General features: G+C 39.7%; 2 protein-coding genes across 4 annotated transcripts; one reads left to right on the top strand and one right to left on the bottom strand.

Annotated features, from left to right (window-relative positions):
* Positions 1-345: 345 nt before the first annotated feature.
* On the bottom strand, positions 346-12,347 carry LOC111234624 (multidrug and toxin extrusion protein 1-like). Of its 3 annotated transcripts, none has more exons than XM_022762797.1 (17): positions 12,089-12,347; positions 11,587-11,688; positions 8,687-8,755; positions 8,438-8,586; positions 7,867-7,909; positions 7,154-7,198; positions 6,658-6,755; positions 5,877-5,974; positions 5,594-5,707; positions 5,056-5,123; positions 4,467-4,575; positions 4,194-4,269; positions 4,041-4,110; positions 3,764-3,896; positions 2,104-2,198; positions 1,544-1,648; positions 346-1,409 (listed from the first exon to the last, which is right to left on the bottom strand). In XM_022762797.1, the coding sequence occupies exons 1-17, from the start codon at positions 12,299-12,301 to the stop codon at positions 1,017-1,019; spliced, it is 1,980 nt and encodes a 659-aa protein (XP_022618518.1). In that variant the 5' UTR covers positions 12,302-12,347; the 3' UTR covers positions 346-1,016. The 3 variants fall into 3 exon arrangements, with proteins under 3 accessions (XP_022618518.1, XP_022618517.1, XP_022618519.1); XM_022762796.1 differs by having other exon boundaries at positions 346-1,412; XM_022762798.1 differs by having other exon boundaries at positions 346-1,391; positions 12,089-12,346.
* Positions 12,348-20,610: 8,263 nt separating this feature from the next.
* Positions 20,611-23,542, top strand: tmigd1 (transmembrane and immunoglobulin domain containing 1). Its single transcript, XM_022762582.1, has 6 exons — positions 20,611-20,699; positions 21,337-21,414; positions 21,554-21,844; positions 22,127-22,414; positions 22,569-22,672; positions 22,774-23,542. Exons 2-6 carry the CDS (start codon positions 21,357-21,359, stop codon positions 22,783-22,785), a joined length of 753 nt encoding a protein of 250 aa, XP_022618303.1. The 5' UTR covers positions 20,611-20,699; positions 21,337-21,356; the 3' UTR covers positions 22,786-23,542.
* The last annotated feature ends 607 nt before the right edge of the window (positions 23,543-24,149 follow it).

Raw genomic sequence — 24,149 nt, forward strand, 5'->3', positions numbered from 1 at the left:
TGTGTCTGGCAAACAGGAAATGTTCTTTGTTAAGACTATCTCATGTGAGAGTAGCTACTTTAGTATCTACTAATGCATCTACATGCTAGCAGGACCAATGTTTCGCATTTTGTGCCCATCAGCATAGCAGCTGTTGGACACTATGACGTCAACAGCAGGACCTTTAATTTTTAATCTTTGGGAATATAGTTTGGATCCCTTCAACTGCATATAAGAGCATAGACAATAAGAGTTCAGACTACTTAATGTAATTTCTTGGGGGAAATAATGTTTTTTTTTTTAGTTTTTTTTTTTGGAGTCCAAAATACCTGATCATCCCTGTGGTTAGTTTCATTGTCACACACGTTTAAAGTCATTTTTTATTGATTAGGGTAGTACCACAGTACATGATATTATTGACAATACATATACAGTAAAAACAAAAACTAGCTTATTATTTATTAATCACCTCTGTCCTGAAGATATCAGGACAATGATAAAGGAAGACAATACAGTAATATAGAGATACATGTAAATTTTACCTCAAATATTTACAGTCAATCTTATACTTAAAGTTAAAACACCAGAAAACGATTTGAGGTCAGTAAGAAAGAAGATATATGTCACAGTGCAATATGTAAATCAAGAATAGGTTCAAAAATCAAAAGCTATCGGTGGAAAAACATCTGTTCCTTAATGCCCATGTGGTCTCTTAGTGAGGGATTTGTAATGTGTAAAGGCTGAGCAGGTTAAAACATTATCTTTGTAGCAAGACCTTTGTTCATCCTGCCAGTCTCAGTCTCTTTTGATATTGCTTCTGCCTTATGCGGATTTGCTCAGCAGTGCAGCACTGAGACATCTTTTTTCTTCATGCAAGATAGAGGCAGTCGCCCATGTCAGGCTGTAGTTTTACAAAATAACAACCCAGGTTTATGAGAAGGAATTTAATACTTTTCTCTTCAGGAGTAAATTGTCCGTTTATGAAGACTGTGTTCAGCCACTAGGTGTCAACATTCAGAGGTCAAAGATACTGTAGCTCAGAGGTTTGGGGTCAGGTCCAGAGGAGCCGGTGGCGTAGGAGTGGAGGCATTGGCCCAGTTCAGCGTAAAGTTGGCCCTGCTCTGAGCAGAGGGCTCCGGGGCAGGGAAAGCAAAATGGCAAGCAACACCTACAGCCAAAATAAGAACTGAAACCAAGAAGGTGAGTCCCCGACGCAATATCAGCTGAGTGACGGAGAGCAGCGCTTGAGGTTTGGTGCTTGCATTATTTTTGCTCTGCTCAGCATCCCCCTCAGCACCTCCTGCATTATTGTTGTTGCCCTCAGCCTCATAACTTGCTTTCAGCTGCAGGTCCTGGTTGTTGACTGGACTGTAGCCATCTGCTTTAGGAACCTCTTCACTCTCCAACTGGGCCTTCAGGGTGCAAAGATGCTGCTGTAAATCAGTGTGTGAGTAGCTCAAGCATGATAAAAAAAAAATAAAATAAAAAAAAATAACACAAACAAAGTAATGAAGTGAGAACAGTCTGCTAAATTAGACAGCATATACTCTCCATATGCACTCACTGTGTTAGGACAGTCAGAGACGTCAGGCACCATCGCTTCATTCAGCATTGTACTAGCCGGACGTTTTGGTATCACTACCACTTTCTTTCCAGCTCGCATTTGAGCCTGAAAACACATTATATACCTAAATTAGATAGAGATTCATGAAATACATAATATTAAACTAAAACAGGTATATTTTCATTCATGTGAAAAAAAGCGTGGATGAGATTTCAGATTTATTTACCCCTAACCACTTTTCTTTGCAAAAGCCTTAAAAGCCTTTATTAAGTTGTATTCGTTTGTGGCATGTTTGAGTGGAAGCAAAAGAAAAACAAAAGAACCATGACAGAGCAAAAATGGACTGGAAATACTGAAAAACTGAAACGAGACAAAAAGTTTGAATTATGACTAAATTCAGTTGGAATGGGGAAAGTGCATTTACTGGAGGGACTGCAGCCTATTGGCGCTCCATCACAGCAGAAAATCTGTCAGATAAGAAGTTTCATTTGATAATAAGAACCATTTACATTTCTGTCCTTGTAGTACCTTGGTTTTACAGGAAGATGAGAAGATCATACCTTGTGTGTGACTTTCTTCCAATTGAGTTTGAAGATTACAAGAAGAAAGAAGCCCGTCTCAAGGAAAACACTTATTAAGAGACCCAGCCAAAAGCCTAACGGGAGAGACACAAATGCACACACTTTAAAGAAAGATCTACAGCGTATTCACTTCATACACACTAGTAAAATAATTGGATAACAATAAAAAGTAATGATGTACATAATATGTTTTTAAAAAAGTCAAAGCTAGCAATGAGGCTGTACATAGGCACAAGAGCATTGAGCTACACGCTGACATCGGCATGCTCACAATGACATCATTAACATGCTGATATTTAGCAGGGAATATTTACCATGTTCACCATCTTAGTTTAAGGTGTTAGCATGCTGACGTGTTGCTAAGTAGCATTAAACACAAAGTACAGCTGAGGTTGATGGGGATATCATATGTTTTGTGCCTACGTAAGTGTAAGTATTGGAAGGATTAAAATTTTGACTTGATGACGACACTGAATGAAAAGCACGGGGGTCGCTAAAGTGATTACAATCGATCCTGAACGGCACATAAAAGTCTGCATTAAATTTCATGGAAATCCATATAGTACTTACTGAGATATTTGAGTCTGAGGTGGACTGAGCAACTAACTCTGATCTCATATTGCATATCTGAATGTTAAATCAGAGCCGCACTTACACTATTATTACACTCAAGTCCATAATTCAACTACTACTATTAGAAACTGGATTTATTCAATCCAATCAATCAATCCAATCAATCAAACCTATTTCCAGCTTCACAATTAGGCTGCTTGTCACAAAGTTCCTCATGGAGCAAGCACAAAGACACACACCACACAAGGTCAGAGCTTCGATGCACATTGGGTGAATGTGTGTGTGCGAGCATGCACGCACATTTATCAATACGTGAATACTTTGAGTGGACAGCAAAGAGCGCCACTCTGGCAGGGGGTAAATGACAGGCTGCAGGGAAGGAAATTAAGGAATGGCTGGTGCAGCAGGACGCAGTGGGTTTGTAGGCTTAACTAATGAACCTGGATTTAAATATAGACACACTACCTTCGGTGCTGGGCGCTGCTCATTGGACGACAGAAGAAATATGTATGTCTGTGGTGTCATACAAACAAATGGACACAACTCACAGATCACAGGCAGCTGTTGAATTTATGAGGAAAATTATGAGGTCCCACCATGCTCTTGAAGTTAACATGTGACCTTTGGTATACGTGCTTTTTCCATTAACATGAGGTCACCTCAAAGTAGCAGTCATGGTTAGATCACACATGAGATCACATGTACACAACTTGACTTTAGGCTATACAGCAGCGTGCAAGCAGAACCACGTCGCTACACACAATGATTTCAAATAAACATCACTGTATACAGTACATATTGGGCTAAAGAGTAGCATATCGTGGAGATTGTAGACTAAAATTTACTTACTCAGTAAAATTCATCATTTAAGCAAATATCGCATATCAAATAATTGTATTTCAAACAGCTGGAGTTGTAAACAGTTTCTGATCTAAAATTGTGATCCTGAGGCAAAAAAAGGTTGGTGTAAGATTACGGGAATAACAGGCTCAGTGGATTTATTTCATTTCGATGTATAGCTTGTTTGCAGAGACATTCAGAGATAGAGTGGGATGAACAGTATTACCTAATATTCTGAGCTGGGCGGCAAACATCAAAGCTATTCCCACCGGCAGACCGATGCAGTAGTAACACACCAGGTTAGACAAGGCGGCAATTTTCTGCATCCCAGATCCTACAAGAATCCCTGAGCAGACACACTGGAAACACACACACAGAGATTGAAACAAAGAAAACAGACATTTATTCAACAAAACAGGCAAACACCTCTGTGTGTGCTGTTCAACACGAAGGCTCAGTGTAAAATCAGACGAGATCATTTCATCTGCTCTGTGACAACATACCAGAAGTGCGTCAAAGAATTGTAGAAATGTGTAGACTGTGAGGTTCTCTGAGACAATCTCCACAATGTTTCTACAGACAGTTTAAGAAGATCATCAGAAACAGAGTTGCCTTTACATAGCACAGGAATGTATGTTTGTTGGTGTGAAACTCACTCATCAGAGGTAAATATGTAGCCGACAACGGACTTACAGCCAGCAATGACGATACCCTGGAACACCGCAAGCACTCCTATAGCGAAGACATTAAAGTTGCGTTGTTCTACATTTCTGTATTTTGTTAGTGCTTATGCAATCCACACATTCCCTGTACCCAGAGTTTAACACATCAGAAGTGTCTGTTATACTGTATCATTATAAATTAATACACCTGGCCGTCATATGAATTGCATTTATCATCTTTGTTTGTGTATATGTGTGTCTTCATACCTGATAGAACCAGGGCCACTTTGCAGGTGACTATGGCCCTGGCAGTGTCTCCAGCCCCCAGAGCATTGCCAACACGTACACAGGTAGCTGCATGGACGCCTAGAGGGAACTGCAAGGACCCAATATTACTTTTTTGGTATCAATTACACATTCAGTCAACATTTTAGGAAATACATTTATTCTTTTTCTTTCAAAGAATTTGAAGATGAGTCACATATGGAGCTGGAGCCCAGAGGCAGTTAGCATAGCTTAGTATAAACACTGGAAGCAGGGGGATACAGTTAGCCTGGGATTTCTACCAGCACCTCTAACATTCGCAAGTCGTTTCGTGTGTTATATCCGTACACAAACAGAAATGGAAGAACAGCAATCTGTGGTTTTAGGAGGAGCTGTGTGCTGTAAATCAGCCCAGTACTCCAGGAGTTTTAAGCTAAGTTAAACTAAATGCCCCCTGGATCTAGGTCCTTACTTAATATACAGACATTAGTGTTTTTATCTTCTTATCTAAGGTGAATAAATGCATTTCCCAAAATGCCAATCCCAATAATATGTACATAAATCATCAAGTGGACAAATGGGTGATACATACCATATATGTTATGGCTCCTACTTCCACCAACACATGCTGGGCACCAAGATCTACCTCGCCAAGCACACCTGATAGGATAAAGGTCAGATTCAGAAATTTACAAAGATTTTCCCACCATGCCTAAAGACTGCACCAAGAAACACAGTAAGGAAACTGAGGGAGAAGCATCCATATCCATACACAGAATTTGGTTTAGGCAAATGAAAATGATTTTATGGTGTCACAGTTACTGGAGATTGGGGATGCCCAGTGTTGCAGCCTCACATTTTCATTTATGCTAAAAAAGAAAGCTCTACTTCTATTACAAGTAGAAAAGAGGTATGATTTAATTGTTTTAATTATCAGTGGAGTATGTTTCTAATTGCTCTGTCAATCTTAAAGCCAGTTTTATTTGATCAGAGTATCTTTAAAGTTATCCTGATGAAGCTTATACAATCTACTGGGCTTCTCCACTGCCAGAATTTTTGAGTTGAAAGAAATTTAAGGAAAACATAAAATGTGTAACAAAAAACAAAAGAAAAATACTCTTCACACTGACCGGCAAGGAAACCTCCGATCTCCCAGATCCACCATTCAAAGTAGACCATGAATGCACTGGGAATAGCCAGCTTCATAAACAGGCCCCATTCCTGCAAACAGTCAGTGGACCAGCCTGCAGAAAGTTTCACAGACAACCATAATCAATATGGCCTATAGAGGACAACAGATTACTGTAGACAGTACTGCTTATATGCGACATTTGCCTTTTGGCCTAGTTGTGTAGAAGAATTTCTGATGTGGTCATTTAGTATTTGATATTCACATTTGTGTGTATAACTCACCTCCCCATGTCTTCTGATAGAGCTTCTTCCATCTGATGTAGCCAAACAACAGCAGGCAGATGGTGATCTGAGAGAGGCTGTTAGCAATTGCTGACCCACTGTAAACACACACGAGGGAACATCTTTGTATATCGGAGAGATGTCTGGTGACAATCTACTTTAACTGTGACTCCATCCCTCTCTCTAGGCAAAGACAGGGGGAAGGACTTCACACAGAGAAGTCAGAGCAGGTCAGCATCAAGACAGTTATTGTGGTTTGAGCACACTTGACATCTAAGGGTCTGACCCTGGAAAACTAGCAGGAATCCATGCTTGATATGGGAGAGGAGGGACAGATCTGACCCGACCACAGAGGCCTGATTGGTTAAGTCGATTGCATGTCGTATCAAATGTTTGTCCAGCTGGACTGGGATCAACTCCTGTCAGAGCTCTCCCTTCTTTCTTTACCCTATTTTGCCTTGCTCTCTAAATAAAGTACAACGACAATAAACATCAGTGTACGGCTGACTCTGTTTTAACAAAAAAACAAATCATTCTTCTCAGATAGATTAACATGCATAATGCCCCCCCCCCCACCCCCCTTTCTAGACTCCTGGCTATTCATCAGCCCCCAGCCCTCTCCTATCTGGACAACGGTGAAAAAATCAGAGGAGAGAAAGAGATGCTTCAAATGCTATAGAGGCTTATGCAGTATATCTTATTGGTCTTATTGGTCATCCTATCACGTGACACAAAGTCCATAAAAAAGAAAAGGTTAAGAGAAGCAACATGACACACTTACATGACACCCAACTCGAAGCTGATGATTAAGACGTAGTTGAACCCCAAGTTAAAAATGTTTGCCGCTGCTGCTGTGTACATCTGAGGCAGAATAATCCCCTGCAAAACAAAAAAGACAGCCACAATCGACTAATCAGTAGAGCTAATATTCAAACAGTGTGAATATGATTTGTTCAAGTTACAAACAGTTTACAAAGTAAAACTTTGTTTTTTCCCCCCCAAAGCGAATTCAGGACAAGGGCAACACAAAGCGGCTACAACCCATCACCTCATAATCAAAAATTTTATTTACAACTAATAGACCGAAACATTTTGTTTTGGCGTGGTACCCTCTCTGATGCAAACACAGTTGAGTTAGACATGACGTTATCCTTTTTCCTGCCACCATTGTCTGAATTTGTTTTGGGGAGACAAACACATTGCAATCCACTTACTGAGACAGGGCACCCACTGACACAATGCAGGAGAAGTGCTCCTGTTTCCTCTCATGAACTTACTTGGTTTTGTAGGTAGGCAACCTGCAGCTGGTGCAGAAACATGGCCTGTAGCAAGGAGAGACAAAGGGAATATTTTACACAATAGAACTGGCACACCTCTCAGATAACAGCCAGAACTCTCAAACATAACTTTGTGATGAGAGATGATGTTGTTTAGGTATTTATCTCAGTCAAAGGAAGGAGGTTAGCACAATATGATGAGCAGAGATGGATTACTTGTGTTGCTTTTGAATCACTGTGCCATTTACACAATTTAGTTTGATTATAAGCATGGGAAATGTCCAGACTCCAGGCATTTACTGTTATCTTGATGCTTCCATTTGTCTAGAAACACCTACTGCTGTTTTTATGCCCTTTACTGCAAAGATGGAATTTCTTGTGCTTTTCCACAAATGCTTTTATTTTATGCACAAGAAAAGTCATGGCGAGAATTGAATTCAAAAGGACTTTTTTTTCCTACAGTCAGTAGCGTGGCTAGCATTAGTGGAAAAAAAATAAAGATTTTTCACCATTTGTCTGCCAACATTTTGTATTTCTGCATTAATGTTGTAGTTCTGAAGAAAATTCCATGCTAGCTACCTCATATCCTTCATGCAACATCCAAAAAGTCCTTTATATTTAGGTTAATGTTGAATTTGGTTCAATGTAAATGCTCAAGAAATGCCTTTATTCCCATTGGGAGAACACAATATTTTTTCAGACAGTGCACTTACTGGAACAGCTGGTAGATATGCCATCACGTACAGTTGGGCAATTCTGAGGGAAAACAGAGAAATATTAATTTAGTTAAGCAAACACACTGGTAATAATTTACTTTCTGCTCAGACATGCACCGATTTTTGCAAGGCTATATTAAAACATTAACTTTCTGCTTTGTTGCTTTAGTTCCTCTGAATGAAATAAATAAAATGACAGGAATCTTACTATAATATTCCACGTGTAGGTAGATTCACATAATCCTGTCGGAAGCTGCATACATAATATTCACATAACACTGTATGTTTAAGTGTAGGGAAACTACACATAAATACAATTTGTGGGTCTTTACAAATACCTATACAAATGTATATACAAAGCTGAACTTAAAATACCTCTGTACACACTAACATGGAACACAATACACTGATAATATAGACATCGGTATTACTGCTTATAAGAATAACAGCCACGGCACTAAAGATAAAAGTATAGGTCTTGTTTTTTTTTCCTTAAAAGACTTAACCAACAGTTTGTCCTCAATAAAATTTGAAGACAATGTGTATGTTTCATAAACAATGGTTGTACCTTGCCACCTCATTCTCTTGGTACAAGATGAGTAGTAAGTTTTGTGCGTTGATGAGAAGGGCCCAACAGGGCAGACAGAACAGCAGCAGGATCAGTGAACTCCTCTGGAGAATCACTCCCACACGTTTCATGTTCTTTCTGCCAAATGTCTGCAAAACACAAATGAGACAAATGAGAATTTAATCTGATTACATACTGTAGGTTCAAATGCACAATAACAACCAGGTGCAGATGATGTGGTTGTCTCACCTGAGAAATCAGTGTGTCACAGGCCACAGCTAGGCCATAGCCTGTTGCAGTTGTGGTCAAATTAATGGTCTGAGGGGTGGAAGACAAAATACAAACAAATCAGAAAACAAAAACTGCAGATTAGTTATAAAAAAATGTATTTTACTCATAGTCCCTTTTTTGTTTATGTTCATAACTAATACATACTTTAATGTGATTTCTGGACACCCAGCTTCCCTACACCTCAGCTGACAAAACAGTCCACCAGGCACCATTGTTCACATACATTTATCCTGTTCGGCAGGTGCAGCATCTGCGTGAAAATCTGCTGTGCCTGATGATGATATGCTGCCATCTCATCCTGAAGCTGAATCAATGAGTAGGAAAGGACTCTGTCCGCCCATTATGTTTTCACCTACTCTGAGATGTTATGTGCTTCATTTTAATGATGGCAAATGACAGAGGTTTTTCAGGCAAAGTGTTATTTATGTTGTGCACATACAGGTTTTCTTCTTGGCTGTAAATATATTTGATATTTTCATGACTCAAAAAAGAACTTTACAGCAGTGAATGCACTGGACACACAGGGACTTTTGACTGGCTTCTTCACTCCAGTGTCAGATAGAGGGGCTGTACTCGTTCATTCTCTTGTACCCAAGAGAACTGGGGATGAGATTGATCCTAGAACTGTGCACCCTGGACAGCTGGGTGGTGCAGCCAGGTGACTGGTTTACCATGACAGATTTTAATGATTGTTTAAAGAAGACTGTTTATTTTCTGTGTGTCCTCTGAGTGCAGAACACTTTGTTTTGTACATCACATACCCCTGAGATTCACTAAACAGACTTTTAGGCTATTCATGCCTGAATCCAGAGAGTTTGCCATTTTTCACTCACTCCAATTTATCCAGCACCTAAAACCACATGAGAGTTTAAAGTCGACTGGAAGTAAAGGGCACTCCACCATGTCAGCTAGGGCTGTAATCTAGACTTACTCACTCAAATCTTGCAGCATTTGGGCATGTCTATCAGAAACCAGTCAAACCACTGTTGTGGCAATAGTTTTGACAGCGTAAGAGTGCAAATCAGAAAATGATGTGCCACTTATGCAGGCAAGCGTAGTGATAGGCACATTGTCCCGTCTGTGACAGCTTCCGGACAGTGACCAGCTGGTACATTAAAGCTTGTCTGCAGATGTTGTGCATTACTCCATCTCGGTACACTATTTGCAGCTATGAAGATGAATGGTGCCATGGACATGATAATTAGACAACTTTTGGGGTCCCATGGTGCCATAAATTACAACATCTGAGAGTCAAGTCAAGCTATGAAGGAACTTTCTTGCATTACCACATTCCTCTCATTCTCTCTCCTCCTTTCATGTCAGCTCTCTAACATCGCCTTTTATATTAAATGCCCCTGAGTATAAGTCAAAAGTGGTCCAGTTGGACACATACACAAAGAGGAAAGATTATGTAATTTTTACCCCATTGAATATGATGGCTTGTGGTGTGATAAACTCACAGCTAGCCACACAGGGTTTGTTTGTTCTGTGGAGACTGGATGGTTGGTAAGCTTCAGTGTAAGCAAAGGCTAACTCATATATGCTGTATATTGTTTTCATCACCAGTACCTTATCCAGCAGATTGTATACAACACCTCTGTAAAGAAGCACTTTGGTTGCCACCCTGTCTGTTAATCGGGTTTAATCGACAGGATGTGTGGAAATCTTTCTCCAGGCCTTCTCAGTCAGAACTAGATGGTAGACGAGGGTTGTGAGAAGCTTTAAGCTCTGTCAAGTTCTTGACATTAACACTGAATTAAATATGCACCTGTAATGTGTAAGGATTGCTACTCTCAATCCCACTGAGCATCAACATTCCAGACTGCAGCTTGTTGCAGCAAATTTCAACTCACTTTTGATTTGATTTCCAGGTCCATATACTGTGGTTTCTCCCAACACACAACATGCAAACTTAATGCTATCTGCCTAGCGCCAAATGGCAGCGAGCCAAAGTAAACGAGTGCCTGGTGAAAAGAGTTCAACATGTAGCTTGCCAAAGAGAGCCAGATAGTTTTGTACACCAAGATGGCCAGCCAAACTGGGACCGATGGTGTGTATGTGCATCAGTCATGTGACTAAATTACATTCTTGTTATGTCCTTTTGCTCAACGTCTTTCTGCTGCTAGTCTCATGTCAATCAAAAGAGACTTCAATCTCAATGGAATAACCCATTAAAAACAAAAATTTTAAATGTGTGTCAATGTTTGAGGAAAAAGAGCTTCACGGTTGTTTGTTTGCAGGACGTGTGTGAGTCAGCAAATGTTTGCCAACAAGTTAGCTAAGGATTTGTATCCTCTGTAGAGAGGTTTGGGAAAGTATTTCAATTTTATAATAACAGGTTTCATTTAGAAAAGCTTGTGCTACGTTAATTAACTTTTAAACAGTCACTTCACTTTGCTTCTCATTAGTGTTTTGACAGTCTGTACAATCCTGCGTGTATTTTTTTTTTCTTCTGTTTGCACAGTTACACAGTTACAGTTACTGCTCTTTACCATTTTAGCGGTGACATGAATATCAGAGTGTTCATCCGCAACAGACACCACGTCACACCAGTTACTGAAGACCTGGGCTCTCTCAGATGTAATACAGACACCATCACACTGTGGCAAACCACCAGGGTCAACACAACTAATAGTAAAAATGTCTACTGCCCTCCTGGCATACACAAGCACACAAAAGATACTCATTTTATTCCTACTGTTAGCAGAAGAAGGAATGGTAGTTATAGTAACAGCAGTTGTAGTAGTAATAGTACCAGAGTAGTGGGGATACTAATTATATTCATAATTATTTAGATTTATATATTTTATATTATCATTATAATTGGTCAATATGCCACAAAGGAGAATAGATAGTACCGCTGAGGCCAGTGCGTATCCAGCCAGTTCTGCATTGCCAATGTGACCACAGAATATGGTGATAACAAAAGGCAGGAGGAAGTTCAGAATCCGAGACAGCAGCTGTAGAAACAAACAGAAAGATATGACTAATTTCCAAACAGCCTCATCATTGATCAGGTGAAGCTGATGCAGCAAATAATTGTTATTAACTAAGCTCAGACAGCTTATCTGTACTCAGAGAAGTAGTTTGAAGTTAGAGAGCAGTGTTGTGAAATCACCAAGCACAAACTGGTTTGCACTAGCATGAAGTGTAGACACCGTTTTATTTCACCTTTTGCATATTGTATATACATTTCAGAACTAGTAAGGGATTGCACTGTTTGATTATATTCTGTAACAGTGTGCATTCAACAGAAACTCTGCAATAAACGAATAGTTACCGAATGTATTACAGTTGCAGCTCTTTATGAATTACATACCAATCCCCCCCCCACCAACACTTCAACTTTCCCCTACTCACCAGTGGGCCCGTGAGCCGCAAGACATGGTAGAGTTCCTCTCTGTAGGCCAGTGGTAGCCAGCGTCTCACACACGCACACCGAAACAGTTTGGAGCTGACTACTTCCACCACCTCATCTCCCTCAGCCACTGCCGTCTTGGCAACAGAAACCCCAGCAACGGGTTCTGCACCCAGCGAGGGTTGTGCAGGTTCCGCGGAACCCAGCTTCTCCATTCAAACAGTAAAAGAAGAGAGATGGGAGCGAGAAGGGAGAAAAGCTATGGGACAGGGGAGGGAGGGAGAGAGGGAGGGAGGGAGGGAAGGAGGGAGGGAGTGTGGAGAGAGAGTGCAAGGGGTAAGAGGGGCAGTCAGTCTATCTGGGTTTAGAAACATGCACTTCTTCAAAGTTATTGATTAAATTATGTGGTTTGGAAGGGGGAGATGAGAGAATGAATGCAGAAGGAAAAGAAAACAAAGGGAGGGACTGTTGTTAAAAGGGTCAAAGCAGGGCTGCTGAATGTTTCTTGATAGGGAGGAAATACACTGTGTCTACGTATTTTACTGTGTATGTGTGTGTGTGTGTGTGTGTGTGTGTGTGTGGTCTTGCACAGCTCAGTAGTAATCTGATGTGGAATGCCTATTTGCAAAGTGTACACTCGGAGTTCTGATGGCATAAATGCTGCAGGCTTTGATTAATTACTTGCCTGTTTTACAGGTACATGTTTGTGTTTGTTTGTGTGCATATGTATTAGGCGCTGATCTTATCTGCCTTGGAGTGGACTTTGAACAATGGCTTTATCCCTGGGGTCGCCTTCCTTATGTGTTTGACACATAAACAAACAGTCACATGTGCTTACTAACCTGCACTCATCTTTTTTTTTTCCCGACAGAGCTCTGTAACTTCAATATTTATTCAACTGGCATCTAGTCTTCAAGATACAGTTATTCTCAAAGTAGACAGAGCCAGGAAAGAACCAGGACGTGCACAGTTAATATGTGTCATTTAGCAGCAGCAAGGCCAAATTCACCTTCAGTCAATTTCTGTCTCAAAGTCTACATGATCAAACACAGATTGACCTTTAGTATGAGAGAAGTCATAAGCACAACAATCAGCTTACACAGTAACGATGAAGACGCTTCAAGTGTTTGTGTGTGTGTGTGTGTGTGTGTGTGTGTGTGTGCATGTATGGTGGGAAAAAAGAGATTCCTGCGTGCGTCTATCTAGTATATAGGTTACAAGCTAGTCAGTTGTGCAACATGATATAAAGAGCACATTATTCCTCTGCAATTACGCATGCTGCAATTGCTGCTAACCTTTGCTCTTTGATCTGATTGACCATGCACTTGCTTTTTTAAAGAGCAGGTATAAGAGGCTGTCAAAGATTGAATATTATTCACTGATTAAGTGAATTTTAATGCTTGTAATGCATTAAAATTCACTTCATCCAATGCAAATACGTGACCAAAGAAGAGGGGAAGTTTGAAGGAGGCATGACTAATACAACTGGCACTTTCTATGCCCAGTCAAAAGCACATAAGGGATTATTTTTGAGAGCAAGTATAAGAAGCTGTCAAAGACTGAAAGCAGGTTTAGCAGATACAGGCCTAACATTTTAAGAAGCTTAAATGTTAGCTCTTGTTGAGACAGGACAGAAGGAAATCAAAATCTGATTGAATGAAAGTATTAACAGCAACAATGATAAGAAGGTGTGATACAGTATGTCTACAAATTCAAATTCTTATCTTTATTCTAATGCAGGGTTACAAAGTGGTTGACAAAAACATCTAATGATCATTGTGTAGCCTATTAAAATCAACATTATCAACTGCAAATTAGACTATTAACAAACACTCCACCACAATGATATTATCATAAGCACATTATGGTCTGATATTAAGGTTAGTAATGCTATTGATACATTTGTGCTTAAAATAGTCACAGTGCACAAAAAACACATACAGCATATAACAAATGACTAAATAAATCTGAAATACACTGAAATTCTCAAGCATGAAGCTCATGCTTAAAATCATAAATTGTAGGACTCATTAACTAAATGTATTGAGGAGACATTTTTAAGTTGGACACACACACACACACACACACACCCCAATGATGGGTTCACTCTATAAACTAATCTAAAATTGTGGAATCCGTGTGAAGCAGCTCACCTGTTCGCTGTGCAGAAAAGCATTTAGGTGAATAAGGCCATGTAGGATCACAATGTCATGTCGAAATTCAAATACTTTATGAAGATACCACTGCTGTGCCATATGAGTAAAGTGCGCAGAGCCCTTCTCTCAGTTTGGAGTTGACATGTATTGATCCTGCTGTAGTGTGATGGTGACAGCTATTTAATAAATTCCAAGACGAGCATGCATTTGTTTGGTCAGCGTGAGCAGTGTCTGGCAGTTTTTCAAGCCCAAAGTGTGAGAGGTAACAGCGCTTTGATCTGACAGGTGAAATTTGGATGTCAGGGGGTGGAACACAGCTCCTGTGGGCTAGGGCCCAATTTTACCTCCTGTTCTCACTGCTCTTATAGCGTCGTTTTCGGCTGCTGTTGTAAGCGAAAAAGCAGTGTGACTCCATATCCCATTTATGCTTTAAATGTTTTTCCTTGTCATATGAAATCCATAAAATTGTACCTAAAATACACATTTAACTTTTTTGTCATATCCCAAACCCATGAGGTTTTCACTCAGTCCTGTGACCCTAACACTCCCCTCTAAAAATGTGGAACATTCCACAGGTCACATGTTCAACAGGAAACTGCATCTTCAGAAGGCAATGGGAAGAGGAAGACCAAAAGTAAGTTTTCTCACTTTCTTTTCTATGTATTTGATGATATGTAACTGTGACTGAAAAGGTCAATCTCAAAATACTGTCCTGTTATTGAAATGATTTCGTAGAAGTTATTTGTTCATCTTGTTATGCTGATGTTATTAGCATGGTCGCCATTTGGCTACATTTCATGTGTTTGCTAACTCTATGCTAAAACTCAGTCCTGTTACTTTCATGCGCTCATAAAGAATAATAGGACTGAGTAACAGTAACAGACATGAGTAGCAGTTAATTGATTTATTACCAGAAGTGGACCAAAGCATAAACCTGATGGATAATAGTTAGGGCGTGTAACATACATGTGAATAATGATAGACAAGCAGTATGTACCCGACCCGATTCTGACTCCAGCGAACCGTCACTATATTTGAGTTACTGCAGGGAACATACTGCCCGCGTTGCATGAGCGTTGCTGCTGACGTCGCTGACGTCGTTAACTGCTGCTATGGCACCATGGTGGTCTTACAATACATCCAAAGATCCTTTTATATATATGTATATATATTTATATATATGTCTCCTCTACTGTCTCTGATACATCCATGTGTGGAACACGGATGGGTCCAAAACCTCTATTGTGATGTCCGCGGTAAGACGGCTAATTAGTACGACACAAGACGACGGAAAATACCGCCAATTACGTCTAAAGCATAGAGTGTATATAAACTGGTATTAAGACAGAAAATGCCGTGTTAACACGCCACTTTTAAACGTCTTAAGACGTTTACAACATCAATATTTCTATTATATTGGTTGGCTCAACATATCTACCCTTTTTGACGGAGGGGCTACATTAGGGATATGTATGCCTTGTTGTGGTCACGTAAACTCTTGAGAATGGGGACGTTTGGGCTACGTACGTATCGTGTCATATGGTCTTATACAGCTGTGAATCAGTATTTGGGACAGTCCATTTGTGTGGAGGGGGAGCAAGAATTTGTTAAAACTCCTGACTAAATCACTGAAAATTGTGAAAGACAAGCTTGGACAATTCAACATCGTGAGCGGGAATTTGAGCGGGTTTAAGTGACATTTATTTAAGTTCAAGTATCCGTTTGTTTAAAGTATGTTAGTTGTTCAGGTGTGCTCCTCTCTGCTCCCTGCTCCACTACAGCTCCGCCCCCTTACCTGCTCGCTCTCTACGGCCACTACAGGTTCTCATTCCTGCTCAGAAGGTGAACAACAGACCATATGTATGTTTTTCATTCAACAGGAAAACACTCTCGCCACTAATCAGAAAGGATTTTAAACAGTTTACACATGAATCAAAGGCTTACTCAACCCAAATTCTTTCTTTCCTCCCCCTCTGCTCAAAATTCAACAGGTTGCCATTTTGTGCTCTAATACTGCCATTCAGTGGGCACTTAGACAAACACACCACATCAAATGAATGTCAATTATGATTTTGAACTTAAATTTTTCAAGTACTAGCCTATGAAATGCAGATATAAATAATGTCAATATTATGTATATGACATTATTTTTATTAATAATGTCAGTATTCCTAACCTCAATTCATAGGTTGAATGGGGAATTGTTTCTTCTCTTGAAATGATAAGGCCTGTGTAGGGTTTCCCCTCAGAAATTGATGAAGTGGTAGCACCCAAATTCAAACGCCTTAAGACGTTCAAATTTATGTTAATAAGTTTATTATTCACCATAAGTACCTTGAATGAGTAACTGGTTGCTATGTAACGTAAGCCGTTCTCCAGACACAATTACCATACACCTCAGGGTATTTCGTGACGATGATCTATCTTCCGATAGTCTGAAATGACTATGAATGTATTGATTACACCTGATATAGTGATTTACTGTAAATGCCATCACTGGTATAAAACAGTATATGCCGCTGGCTCTACAGTTTAATGCCGGTAGAAAACAGATGACCCCAGTAATCTTGTTGATTGTGTCACTCCAATGTTCATCTTGTTTTCCTAAACCTTACCTAAGTTCCCAGGGTACAGGCCATAAAGACCTTCACTCTGTATACAATGGTTTACTTTTTGGACACCCTTATGACTGATAGTGGACAGAAACACTTCTCGCCTCCATTGCTAGGGTAACTAAGGGGCTTATAGATGAGGAAAGCATAAGCATCAGAATTTCCCCAAATCTAATTATTGTCAAGGGTGACAAGAACGAGACACATGTAATATTAAGTGGGTAAGAACATGACAATTGCGGACTTTGGTGTCCAATAGCATCTTCACACATGAATGTTTAGGATAAAGTTTAACCTTATATGGAGTAAGGTGAATGAATGTTGCAGCCATGTGATACCTGGGATTATATACCCATGGCCATACAAGAAACCTTCAGAAATTGGTTTGGCACTACTATGGTTTACTTGCTGTCATTGTACTGCTCATCACTTTCTCTGCAGCATGTTAGCTTTAAATCAGTACTTCTGCCTGAGACATCTGAACTCCTGGTCATCGTACTTTTTTCAGCTCACAAGAATTTCAATCACACTGTCTTCTAACTACCCATCATTTGGCCACCGCGAAGTTCACATTGAGCTATTCAAAAATGCAGTGGTAGGTTTTTCTCCTGTGACGAACAAAGCGTATGGTCTATGCACTTTTGAAAATAAAAAAATGGATTTTGCCTACTTCAAGCTCTGCTTCAAAGTAACGAATAGGCCTACTTTATAGGAATGTTGTGGAGTCAAAAGTACAATATTTGTGTATGTGTGTATAAGTGTAGTGGAGTAAAAGTCTCCAAAGTTGACAAAAAAAAATTATGTACAGCTTGAAAAATGTACTTAAGTACAGTTCTCAAGTAAATGTACTTTGTTACTATCCATCCCTGTTTATTAGTGTGAATATTATGCCAATATTATGCTACTCACCAGATTTTTAAGTTTTACAGTTGACATTACTGAAATTGTTGACATTTAAGATCAGTTTTACAATGTGATTATTATACTTACAGGGAGCCAATCCACCACTAAGTGCTGCAGAAAAGCAGCGGCGCTATCGCGCTCGACGTGATGCTGACCCATGGAAGAGGGAGAAATATTTAGAGACGCAACGTGATAGATACAGGAAGGACCTAGAGTCAGGCAGGAAGAAAACCATTGATGGCCTCAGTGAGAGAAAAAAGCACAAGTGCCGCAGAAAATGGAGGGAGACTTACCATAGGATCAAGAACAGGAAAGAAGCCGCGGAGCTGTTTGCTATCTTGGAAAAGACAGGAACAACAATTGAGTTGTTTAATGTCAAGGAGGAAGCAGTAGAGAAAGTAGTTTTAGAGCTGCCCAATGATGTGCCACCAGTTCCGTCCACCTTGAGGATGCATGATGACGACTGCATGTTGAGACAAAATGTGAACTGTGAGTGTTTTGATGCGAAGTGTTGCACAGTCAGTCATCAACAGACGACTCCCACAGCCACAGAGGTTCAGTGGCAAAGTCCTGATGCTGTTGGCAAATGGTGTGTTCTGAAGTACGACGGTCACCTGTACCCCGGCATCATCATAGACACAAGTTCAACACATGTTGAAGTCCGTTGTATGGAGAGGATTGGGGTCAACAGGTTTTTATGGCCAGCCTGCGAACATATCCTTTGGTGCCTGTTTGAGGACGTTGTGTGTACCATCCCACCCCCAAGGCAAGACACAGGTCGCCACATGGAGATTGAGAAAGAAGTCTGGGCCAAACTAGAGAAGGCTTCTTAGAAAAAGTAAGGCAAGTTTGTTTTCATGAATTTATTGCAATTTTAGCTAAAACACTATCAGATGTAGAGTTGTCCTAAAGTTGATTTTAGGACTAGTTCTCAAAGCACAGATCTGAGGACTTGTGTAATCTTCAGCTTTTTATCTTTGCTGTCCTTGTTACCTTTTGTAGAATATGGAGAGGACCCATACCGTGCAGGAGCCAGAAACACCCACCCATGGCATGCTGCAGGGAAGAAGCGGGACACCCCTCCATCCTCTCTATCTGTCTCCCCCTTCCTCTCTTGCTCCCGCTCTTTCTCTCTCCACCTTTCTTTGCTGTAAAGAAGTACAAGCACATAGCACATCCCTTCAACACAGACAACCCACACACAATGTGCAGACTTACATAAACACAAAAAAAAAAATACACAGATACACTAAAAAATACACGCATATACACTCTTAGGCACGAACTCACATACAGACACATATTCCTGTTACCCAGTGTTCTGTTTTTTTTGTTTTATTTAGATAAAGCACTATCTTTTAAATCATGTTTGGTCCATCATTTATCCAATTGTGAAATAAATTACATGATAAAAAAATGAATAATTTAAGGTTTGGCTCAGACTAGGCTGATTGAATATTCTAAATTGACCATAGGTGTGACTGTGAGAGTGAATGGTTGTCTGTCTCTGTGTGTTTGCCCTGCGATGGACTGGCGACCTGTCCAGGGTGTACCCTGCCTCTCGCCCGAAGGGTGCTGGGATAGGCTCCAGCCCCCCCGCGACCCTACTAGAGGATAAGCGGTAGAAAATCAATGAATGAAGGTTTGGCTCAGCATTTTCTTTGAAAAATACAACTTGTGTGCAACGATAGTGATTTTTAGTCACACATTGATTATTTGAACATAAACACTTTAGGGGAAAACAGACAAATCTGTTGATTTGCTTTTAAACATGCTTTTTAAATGACACACATTTTGGTAACAGGACTGAGGAAAAAGCAACTGTTTTCCACTTAGAAACCTCGTAATAAATGAAATAAATTTGCAATTGAGCAATATTCATTTTGAATAGTTTGAAATGTGTGTTGTTAGATTCAGTATTGAAAAACCATTTTAAAAAATGAAGTTTGATTTGGAAGGGTCACAACAAGCAAAGGGCACCCAAGTGGGAACACAATGTTTACATTTTTGCAAAACAGATCGAAAATCGGATTTTTGCTTTGTAGAATCATAATTTTTACATTAAACGATAAAATATAAGTATAAAGTGCAAATGTAAAAGCACTTGTAAAGGCTATACTGGGTCTTTAGCAGCTCTGTCATCAGCTTGCAGCAAAGCTGTGGTTTATCACCTGTTTTCACAACAATGCACATATTGCATCTCAGCTTAGTGTCAGTCATCAGACTGATTTTCAAGAATCGCACCCATATCTTTTTATTCAGGAGCACCAGAATAGCTTGACACTGTTCTCCTCTCATGTGAGAACATCAGGAAATATAGATAATGTGAATTTGATGTAAAAATAAAATGAAATAAAGATAATTTACAATATTTAAAATATTTGTATATATTTTTTTATATATACAAAGACAACTGGCAAGCAAAGAGTTACATGACTTGCTGTTGTGACTTTTATAAGTTTTAAATCTAATTGTTGGCTTCCACAGTGACTTGCTTCATCAACACATATAGGCCTATTGTGTCAAATATATTAGATTGAATTATCAACAGATTATGGGCTTTAAAACCTTTAACTATGAAAAGCATATGAAGAGAATGTATTTTAATCCTTAGGTCCACACCCAACACATTTTAGTGCCACTGTAAAGACTATAGCCAATAAAAACTTTTCCTGTGTTTATACATAAGTGCACAACAATAAAAGAGAGAGAGAGAGATGGGTGGGAAGATTGAAAGGGTATTGACAGGAACAGACAAGTGGAATGATGAGAAAGCCAGTTAGAAACACGCGAGGGAGGTTATAAAAAGTGTCCTCATCTGCATGAGAAGCCGCATATAAGAGCTACTGAAGATTCAAACAGTCCTTCACATCCTCATACTCACACACAAGGAACATCAGAAATAAAACGGACAAGAAATAGGAGGAAATAATTATTGCCAGGTAAGTACCTCTGATATAAAGCCTTTACGCGTGAGTACACAAAGGTATGAGCTATCATAAATTTTATATGTTGAAATAATGTTACAGTTTATTTTATCCATAAGAACCGAGAGAGCATTCGCACCGTGCGACTAGTAACTTCTACATAACTTGGCTGGTAGCTGTAATTCTAATGATTTCTTGTACGTAAACTGCAATCACATTATTTTTTTTTGTTATCTTCAAGTAATCAGCGCTAGCAAGTACAAACTGAAAATTACAACTGTAGTAAACAATGACTTTTCATGCTTAAATATCTCATAATATCCCAGATATCCTAAATGGGATCTGATATACACACTTAATGACTAGAACTGCAACAAAATGCCTGAGAGTGATATGCATGTAAATTATCTCTAGCTCTGTTCTACAAATATCAGATGGCAAGTTTTTCTAGTGTTTTGCCAAAAATGTCTGTTGTGACATGATTACCCTAACAGCAACTGAGAGCACTAATTCAAACTAATTTTATCACTGGAAGTGACTAAAAGTTTTTTCTGTTGAAAAGTGCTGAACTTTTGGTGAATTCAGATCTCATGAGAATTTTAAATAAGCACTGCATGAGTGATCTCTCTGAGGATCTTTCCCTTCCTTCCAGGTTCACCCAAGGAAGAGAAGATGATGTTCAGACCCTCTCTTTTCCATCTGCTCTTCTACTGTGCAACCCAGACACTAGGTAAGCATGTCTTGTTGGTCACATATCTGACCTTGGCTTAAATTATTCCAATAGGATACATTTTCTCACACCTTTAGCATAATCACTTTAGTTTTCACTGCTTCACTTAGTGATCCCTTAAAGTTTCAACTTTCCCAAGGTGTCAAGATCCAGTCTGAACCAGAGGTCAGCGGTGAGGGTGTCATACAGACAGAGCTGCAGAGGACAGTGACTCTGCTCTGCCTGCCTGACGGCGGCTCTGAGACTCAGGCTGACGAAGAGCTGGTGTGGCTGAGGAATGGCGCTGTGGTCAGTCTGAGGGAAGAAAATAAGAAGGGTCGCAGCAGCGTGTGTGTTACACCCGTCATCCATGAAGATAACGGTGCCACTTTCACCTGCCACCTGAGCAGAAATGCCACAATTAGGGCCTCAGTCACCCTGAATGTCACATGTGAGTCTCTTCAAATAAATAATAATCTCAATAACTATTAGATGGATTGCAATGAAATGTTGTACAAACATTAATGTCAAATGTCAAAATTTCATGGTAATCTGAGATATTTCAGTCTGGACCAACTGAGATACCAAATGACATTGCCATCCATAGAGCAATGCTAACATACAGTAGGTTAATGAAATGTGTGAATCTATCTGAAAAAACCAAATCATATTATCATATTTTTTTCAAATACTTCAGCAGCATCAATACTTTGTCTCTGATGTTCCTCTTCAGATCACCCACAGCTCTCTGGGTCAGAGGAGGTTGCAGTAGAAGATGAGTCAGCGCTAGTCCTGCGGTGTGATATCTGGGCCAATCCACCGGTCTCATCTGTGTCGTGGACACTAAATGGAAGCGCAGTGGATCTATTTGCAGGTGGTTTCACAGTGACCAATGACGGCTTTACAAGCCAGCTGACTGCCAGCAATGTGGAGAAAAGCGTGCATGAAGGCACGTATCAGTGCACAGCTAACTCTCCCGTCTATGGAGAACACAGCAAGCGCTTTCAAGTCACACTAACAGGTCAGTTCACACAATCAGTATGACACAATATGCTTAAGCCACATCTCAAGGTTGAATATGCTTATTTGATATTAATCAGCACATGAAATGATGAGCCACTCAGTGAATGTGAAGTAAGAAAAAGTGGGCTGATCACCTTCTTCCTCATCTGTAGAAAAGACCATGAAGTTCCCACTGATGCCCATGATAGCGGGGCTGGTGGTGGTGATCTTTACTGTACTTCTTGCTGTGGTTTCACGGTGGAGCAAAATCACAAAGGTAACATACAAAACATGCACAACATACCCACATACAGCTCAGGGACTGACCCTGAATCATTACAAACCAAACCCACTAATGCTTTATGTCTCTTTTGACAGTGCTGCAAGTAAGTTGTGTCAGTTGGTCTCTGCTTCACCAAATGAGGCCATGAAGACATCACCTCTCTCGACTGAGTGCAAGAGACTGTGATCGCCCATTTATGTAGCCCCGTTTTTAATTTTATATGATATTTAAAAAGAAAGGTTCAACATTTTGGGAAATGCATCTCTTTACTTTATTGCTGAGATTTTGAAGACAAATCCCACATCTGTCTGTGAAACGTGAAGCTACAGCACAGCGGCTGGTTAGCTTGGCTTAGCATAAAGACTGGAATCAAAGGGAAACAGCTAGCCTCGCTCTGGTCAGAGGTAACCCCTTATAAAACTAGAGTGTGTGGTTTTTAAACAAAAGTTAATGTGTTAATTAATGAGCTTTATAAGTGCTGGAAAGTGAATTTTGTTAACTCTTGAATCAGAATAGCTAGACCTATTTCTCATGTTTCCAGTGTTTGTGCTATGCTAAGAGCTGCAGGGAGTAGCTTCGTGTTTACCATACAGTCGTAGGAGTGTTAGTAATATAACTCTTGACAATAAAGCAAATAAGCATTTTTCCTAACATGTCTTTTAAAATCTACTGTCTACTGTACTAGCTGTTGCTCATTTATTTGACCATTGATTATGGCAGCAGGAGCTGTGACGTTTGCTACAAGACCTTAAGATGATCCTTAAATCTGTTATTTAATCGTGTGATGCGCTCTGACCCTGTGATGCAAAAGTGGGTTTTAAGTTTCCATCACCTCTTTTCTTGTTGATATCTTTGGAATAAAAGTGCCGCAATGTAAGCCACGAGTCCAGTTGTCTATTTGACAGTTTCGGTTTGAGGATAGAATTTGGGGGCAGTGAATTAATGTCATCAGTGGAGCTCCTATTTCCAACACATGGCAGGAATTTGCATAAAACATAGTGTTTATTACAGTTTTTACATATCATATATTGGCAGATTGGCAGGTATATTTAACACTGCCATTGTTTGATAAATGCATATAATATGTCCAGTTACCCAGGTAGCCCATTTTGCTCATTGTTGTCCACATGTTGTGTCTCTGCAGTGGTCAAGTCATAAATTATATGATTATTCAATACATTAATTTTTAACTGGCCAGAAAGACACTTATACATATAAAGTTAGATGGATTAAACTCATTTTATAAAATGAAAGAAAAGCAATAATTATTTTAAAATAATAAGAACTTTTATAATCCCTATGTTGATGCTTTTAGCCCTCCTGATGTAAAGGTAGGTGTAGGTTTCAGAGACATATCTGTCAAACAACAACAGAATAAACAGGTGTGTCTAATAAATGTTCATCCAAGAACCGACTGAGAGACGAAATCCTGGTGTCTAGTTTTCACATTTGGACTGAACTTTAACTCCTG

The sequence above is a fragment of the Seriola dumerili genome, unplaced genomic scaffold (genome assembly GCF_002260705.1).
Source record: "Seriola dumerili isolate Sdu_G_001 unplaced genomic scaffold, Sdu_1.0 BDQW01000449.1, whole genome shotgun sequence".
Classification (NCBI taxonomy): domain Eukaryota; kingdom Metazoa; phylum Chordata; class Actinopteri; order Carangiformes; family Carangidae; genus Seriola; species Seriola dumerili.

Coding starts and splice junctions, on each gene's coding strand:
- tmigd1 (XM_022762582.1), top strand. CDS start 21,357: ATGATGTTCAGACCCTCTCTTTTCCATCTGCTCTTCTACTGTGCAACC. Junction 21,845..22,126: donor AGTCACCCTGAATGTCACAT/GTGAGTCTCTTC, acceptor GTTCCTCTTCAG/ATCACCCACAGCTCTCTGGG. Junction 22,415..22,568: donor CTTTCAAGTCACACTAACAG/GTCAGTTCACAC, acceptor CCTCATCTGTAG/AAAAGACCATGAAGTTCCCA.
- LOC111234624 (XM_022762796.1), bottom strand. CDS start 12,301: ATGGAGAAGCTGGGTTCCGCGGAACCTGCACAACCCTCGCTGGGTGCA. Junction 4,111..4,193: donor TACATATTTACCTCTGATGA/GTGAGTTTCACA, acceptor AACTGTCTGTAG/AAACATTGTGGAGATTGTCT. Junction 1,649..2,103: donor GGAAGAAAGTCACACACAAG/GTATGATCTTCT, acceptor ATGTGTTTTCAG/GCTCAAATGCGAGCTGGAAA.